This window comes from Plectropomus leopardus, unplaced genomic scaffold, assembly GCF_008729295.1.
Source record: "Plectropomus leopardus isolate mb unplaced genomic scaffold, YSFRI_Pleo_2.0 unplaced_scaffold3145, whole genome shotgun sequence".
Classification (NCBI taxonomy): domain Eukaryota; kingdom Metazoa; phylum Chordata; class Actinopteri; order Perciformes; family Serranidae; genus Plectropomus; species Plectropomus leopardus.
The window spans coordinates 1-6,932 of NW_024634317.1; the positions used below are offsets into that span (position 1 = coordinate 1).

At 38.5% G+C, this 6,932-nt stretch overlaps 1 protein-coding gene across 1 annotated transcript; it reads right to left on the reverse strand.

Moving 5' to 3' along the window:
- Positions 1–1,511: 1,511 nt before the first annotated feature.
- Positions 1,512–6,826, reverse strand: LOC121938732 (succinate dehydrogenase [ubiquinone] cytochrome b small subunit B, mitochondrial-like). The gene is made up of 3 exons (XM_042481902.1): positions 6,745–6,826; positions 4,638–4,748; positions 1,512–1,690 (listed from the first exon to the last, which is right to left on the reverse strand). The coding sequence occupies exons 1-3, from the start codon at positions 6,791–6,793 to the stop codon at positions 1,536–1,538; spliced, it is 315 nt and encodes a 104-aa protein (XP_042337836.1). The 5' UTR covers positions 6,794–6,826; the 3' UTR covers positions 1,512–1,535.
- Between the last annotated feature and the right edge of the window lie 106 nt (positions 6,827–6,932).

Consider the following 6,932-nt stretch of genomic DNA (forward strand, 5'->3'; position numbering starts at 1 on the left):
TTTTGTCAAGTTGTTGAAACTTAAAAACGACAAGTGTAAGTGTTAGCAACCACACTGGTCTGATTTAACCCTTTAAAACCTGAGCAAATTGGCTCAACTTCTGTCAAAACCAGAAAGATCAGAATAAGCAATGACAGAACAAATGACCCAAAAATTAGCATCAAATTAGACAAAAAGTACAATAAAATTACCTTAAAAAAAAACAAACAAATTAAACAAGCAAAAGAAAAGAATGACATGGAAATCGTGCTTTAAAATTGCAAAAACTCTGTAACTAAATTTCAAGTATGTAATTATGATAATTCTTTATTTTTTCCGCATCTTTTTAAAAATAGTTTTCTGAATCTACCAATTTCTTGCAATTTGTAGATTATCAGGGTTCAAAGGGTTAAGTTGACAAAGAGGATTTTTCCAATAATGAGGTGAAGAGATCTGAGAGTTGTTTTATTAACATGTTAAAGAATATACAAATATAACAGAATACAGATATATAGTACAGTAAACTTGGTTTACTGATATTTCTAAACGTAGGAAGAACAACACTAAAACTACATTTTAAATAAACGCAAGAACTACATATAAAGTAAACATAAATTAAGATTAATATTCATATTCATATGTTGTTAGATTTTTAAAGTAATCAGTTTCCTAGAGGTTTTTTTATTGAGTTAAATCAACTCAGATTTTACAGTGTTAGATTTATGTAACTGATAAACTTTAACACCTCTATGAAGAGCAGGATACAAAAACAAGAAGAGCCTGGCCTTCCTCTGAGAACCAGATCTTTACTGAGCAATCATCAACAGGAAGTGAAAGTGTTGGGTAAAAACGAGGGTGATTCAATATGCTAAATGTAAAAAAAAAAAATAGAAATACCACCTCCTCAAAACAGTCAAGTAACGGTCACAGTTTAAATTAGATACATCGGTGGGAAGCGTGGCCATTAATTCTCGGGAGTGGTGTGGCTACACGGTACGTACACACATATAAATATTGTTTATCTTCAGAACTAATGTGAGCAGGGTTCAGGTTAGTTAAGCCTCATTCCCACTGCACAAAAAACCCGCTAACATCTGGCAGACACGGGTTTTAATTGACTCCAGCTGCGATCAGCATTGATGGGAACACAACACCCGGGTGAACGCGGTAATTTCAGCTCTTTAACCGGCAAAAAGCAATGACGCGCTGTCACTAGTTACCCTCCATCTCCTCCAAAGCAGCTAAAACACCGATCCAAATACATCTGCACCGAGTTTGAAAGAGACACTTAATAAGTAAGAGATAAATAACGAGAAGAAACCACTAAAAAGTCTCCAGGCTTCTGTTCCTGCTGCTGTCTGCTGTTCACTCGTCCTCCTGACTGTCAGTGACATCACACAGACACACAAACAGTTCAACACACACACAGCGACTCCCTCTCCAGCAGTAATTTCAGTGGCAATCGGAATAGAGCCATTTAGCTGGTTTAACCATATTAAAAAACCAGCGTGCACCCGCTAGCTGTGGTGGGAATGAGGTATTAGTGTTTTCCTGTCTTACCAGTGTCCATGCAGGGTCAGGGCAGCGGCCAGGGAGTAATCGATGACAGGGCCGGGGTTAAAATAGGCCACGGGTCCCATGGCCAGGAGCAGGATGCTCAGCACTCGCTCTGCTGTCCAGTGCAGAGAGGCGGCTTTGGAGCCAGAACCGGCTGTGAAGCAAGACGAACAGACGTTTATCAGCGGATTTTAAACCAACATGCCTCTCTTCTATATCAAAAAACTGAATATTTATTCTAATTAGGACACTGTTCCCTTTTCTAGTAACCAGATGACATTCAGGAGTCGTAAGTCAAGCAAATATGTAGAGCTCTGAATGAAAAGGTTAACATGCTGAGTGTTAGTTAAGAGGGTCGATACCTCTCAGTCTGTCGCTTGAATATGAAACTACCGTCAGCCATGACCGGATCAGAAGAGACTACAAGCACAATTGGTCAAAGTGCGCTCACCTCTATTACATGGAGCAAAACGCCAGACTGAAATGTCACCATGTTTTTTGTGTCTTTAGTAAAATTTTGCAGGTGAGCGAGAGATGTACCAGCAGCACTTTTAAAGGTCACATCTCTCTAAAAGAAACTCAGCCATTTGCAAAAAGTGTGAGCTTGAAGACTTGAGTTTGGAGGTGGAAGACGGTGATATTATTATTATATTATATTATATTATTAAGCCTTTATTTAACCAGGTAAGGACGAAATAAGTTCAATATAATATGTTTCTGTCAAAGGAGTGTGGTGGTTGAGAACAAGGGTGGTAGCAAAAAAATATTTTTGCCCCTAAAAAAGGCCGAAGAAATGTGACAAGTGCATCTGAGGAGGGAAATTTTTTTTTTTTTTTTAAATGGCAGTATCAAAACTTTTCTACATATATAAAAATACTTTAAACAACAAAATAAAAAGAAAGAAAAGTAGAAGCACAAAACAATCGAAATACAGTATGTAATGCATAATTATAGTATAATAAATATAGCTTTCTTGATATTTTCCAGAGTTATGTGATAATTTTATATTGATTATGATAATGATGATGATGATATGATTTTACCTTCTCCATTTCTCGTTTTTTAAGCTAAAGTCATTATCTTGAAACAGCGTACGCACAAAGCAAAGCTTTTGAAAAACTTGCATGAAAATAACAGGTATCGCCTGCACAAATTTATTCAAGACATTTCGATCCTACTTCCACGATTTCAGAAGGTTAAATATATCATTTGATTGTATTTCACATCTTTGCTGAGCAACACTTTTGTATGTCTGTCCCATATGGACACTTATCCCATATATAAGCCTGTTGTGGTGAATGATTTATGCAAACACGACTACAAATCTGGCCAAGCAGAGCCAACATTTGATTTTCGACGATACGTTTGAACCTCCCGGAGACAGCCTCCGCCCTTCTGTCCCTCTCAAAACGACCTGCTAACCTACAAAGTGGATCACAGTGGGTGAAACCTACCAGCATTTAGCAGACCTTACATGAACCAGGTGTCAAAATACGGCCACCGCTCAAGCATTTAGGGCGCTAAATCAGGACCACACAACACCTGCCGACACCAAAAGAGGCCACCCGATTTCATGGAACCAGAAAAACCTGCAACCTACAAACTGAGAAGTAAACCACAAATAAGCTAAACTGAATAAATCGAGTGAAATCCAGCTACACAAGACAGTATGAAAATGCCACAGATCAGCCTTCACTTTTCACTGCTGTTAATATCGGTCCATTCTCTGCAATCAGCACTCTGGACTTTGATCATTTTAACAGCTCTTATCACATGCATGACTCTCTGCATCATCCTGTGATGGCTGGACTGAGTCTTATTTCCAGTTAAAACAGAGTCGACATTCAATCTAAGAAATAAGTGCAGCTTGTAAAGTTTGTTGATGAAATGAGTCATAAGTGTTGATTCATCACTGTGGTAATTTCTGGGGCTGTGGTTCACTGTTGGTTTGTTCCTAAATGAGGTTTTCCTGCTGTACTCTATTCTCAGTGTATATTCATAGTATTCAGTCGCATGATTATAGCACAGAGCCCTGGAGAGCAAAACATCACAACGCGGTGGCGTAGAGTGGAAACTCCACTGAACTGTCGCATAAAACCATCAAACTTTTTTTTTCCATGCCATGAATGTGTGAATCAAACCTCCAAAAACAGAAAAACAAAGATTTGTGAACAAACTGCAAGTTTTGGGCACCAGCCGCAGCATTTCTATCACCATCGTCCAGTCTGGTTTGGATCTGCCACCAAACAGGACCAGAAAGGACGATCAGGTCTGCGGAGCCGATTATGGGGCCGGACTTACACCGGCCCAGGGTCAGGAAACGGACCCACGCACCCCGGACACAAACGGTTCAAGCTTCAGCACGCCGAATCATCCCGCCACAGAAAGCGTTTCTGTCCCAACGCTGTCACTCTGTTTAACTCGCTGTTAACCATATGAACCGTTGCACTGTTACACACACACACACACACGTATATATTAGCTAAATGTAAATTTAAAACTATATTTTTCTGTTTTTATTTTCTTATTTTATTTTTCATATTTAATGCTTAGTTTCTGTACATTGAGAGCGAAGCTAACTGGAGTCAAATTTCTCGTTTTTGAGAGCAGAGAATCCGACTTCTCACACGGCCGCCAGGAGGAAAGCGTACAGAAGGACAGACGTTATCTTTACGGCGACCTGGACGGTTAAATAATGCCGTCATTTGGGAGGTAAAAGACAAAAAATGTTCATCGTCAAAGAAAAGGTGAGTGCTAACGAAAACGAAGGCTAAGAAAAACTAAAGCCACGAAAACGAACCTTATCAGAAGGATCCCGAGACGACATGATGACTAAAACTACAACAACAAAAACACTCTGTGTTTACTTCAGCTTTGACGAAATCCTAAGTACTCTGATGGCTGCCGTCCTTTACTCTCCTGAGAGACGGCGGCACGTAAAAACAGAAATCCACAATCTCGTCCTCTTTGGGTTTTCATTCTCAGACCGGATCCTGTTCAAGCACAAACCCCGCTTGTCTCTTCATCACTTCGTGCACCAGATTTAACAGCAAGCGTTTGACATTTTCGCAGAGCTAACCACGAACCTCAGCAGCACTTACCGTAAAGAGCCTGCGACGCGTGGATCCTCGCTGTCAGCTGGTAGGGCTGCTCCTGGTATTTGTGTGGTACAACCAGCGGCCTGGCCAACAAAGTGCTTTGGTAGAACAGAGCTGAGGAGAAAAAACAAATCATGTGTCCAAATGGGCGCAAAAAAGATGAAATTCAATCACAATATGAACAATAAACCACAAAAAAAACCTCTTTAAAACACTTTAAATAAGTATTTAAGCACATCTCAACTCAGCACACAACAAATCTTTTATGGCAAAAGATATAAAACAGTTATTTTAAAGAGCATCCTCCTCATCCTCTTCCTCCTTTCTAATTTATAAATATGATATTGGGTCTTTGGATCAACATCACTTTTCATGTGGTAATTCAGACGTCTTTCACGAGTATTGTAACCTCTGACGTCTGAAAAATTGGTTTGATTTCTTTAGAAAACATAGGAACAAACATAAGGAGCAACTTGAGCAAAAAAAAAATTGTTTAAGTTGATTTTTAAAAAAAGATCTGAAAATTAACTGGGGGGGGGGGGATTATTAGATATTATCAAAAAAATCAGAAATACATACATATATTTTTAATTCTTATACTTACATATTATAAGTTATGTTACAGAATTTTTTTTTTTTTAACTTTTTTTCGGATTGTTTTCAGGTAATTTTCTTGTACCTTTATATTAATTTCTTGCTATTTTTTCTACTCTTTCTTGTTAAATTGTTCATTGCCTTTTTCTCTTGTTTTTGAAATAAATCAAGCCAATTTGCTTGTTTCAAAAATTACATACAGTACTAAACATTAGGTAAAAAACAACACAGTTTATGTTTTTCACACCCAATTTTAGTTGGAAAAAGACAACAAAGACAGCCAAAGGAGAACGGTGGCACGCAGCCTTAACCGCATGAACTTTTACTAAAATAGACTCTTGTTTCACTAAAACAACAAATCTTTAATGGCAAAAGATAAAGACAGCTATGTTAAAAAAGCATGACCTCCTCCCCAGCCTTTCTCTTTTATAAATATGGCATTGGATATTTAACTCTTTAACACCTGGATCAACTTCAGTTATCATGTGCTGCATTCAGATGCCCTTCACAAGTATTGTGACCTTTGACATCTGTTAAAATCAGTTTGACTTGAAAATGTAGGAAAGCCATTATGAGAAACTTGGCAAGAAATGTCCCACAAATTACAAAAAAACTGTAAAAGGAAAGAAAAAAATACCTGAAAATCAGCTGTGGGGATATATAATTACATATAGAAAAAAAAGACTATCAAATTGTGTTACAGAAAAAAATAAACTTTTTAAAAATGTATTCATTTATTTATTTAGGCTTTTTTCCAGGTAATTTTCTTGTAATTTTGTACTAAGCTCTTGCTAATTTTTGACCCTTCCTTGTTGAAATGCTCATGTCGTCTTGTCTTGTCTCTGAAAGTAATCAGGTTTCAAAGGGTTACATACAGTCATAAACAATGGGTTAAAAAAAGAGGTTATTTGGTTTCCACGCCCAATTTTAATTGGAAAATAACAACTAAGACATCCAAAGGAGGGCGGTGGCGAGCAGCATTTACCTCACATGAACCTTTAATAAAATAGGTTTTTGGCTTTTTTGTTTGACTTATACAGTCTATGGTATATGCCGAATTAAAGACAAAGTCTTGCCATTTCAGAATATATTTTTTGTTAAGTTTTACCTGATGTGTAACTTTGTCAATATGAGTGTTAACTTTAAAATCACAAACTTTTGAACGGGGTTTGGCTTACAGTTCACTGATAACGTCACGCTCGTGCAGTCTGATGTCACCATGGCAGCAAATTTCAATTCCACCTCTGTGAACATCACCTTTTAAATATGCGGGAGCTCAAATTAACGATAAACAGAGACGGTGTCGGTGATAAACTAACACACATTAACACCTTTCTTGGCTAAAAGTCGTGAACTTGTCAGCAGCAGCCGAGTTTCCGCCGGCGGTCGTGATTTGTTCGCACTCAGCTCACATTCAGCTTCTCCCCCGACAAAACGTCCCGCTGCCCAGCGGCTCTAAAGCCAACAGGTGTGCTGAAAACGGAGAGAAAACCTGCAAACTAACAGAAGTACTCACGTTTGACTCCTCTGCGACACACAGAACTCAACCTGACGATCGCCGCCATGATGATCAACCAACCAAGGTCACCACGGTTACCCGGATGTAGTTGGCGAGTCATCAGCAGCGCAAAGATGTTGGATGGTTGAAGAGATCAACACTTTCGCCTCACTGTCGCTGCCATAGACTGTATATAAAGATTCAAT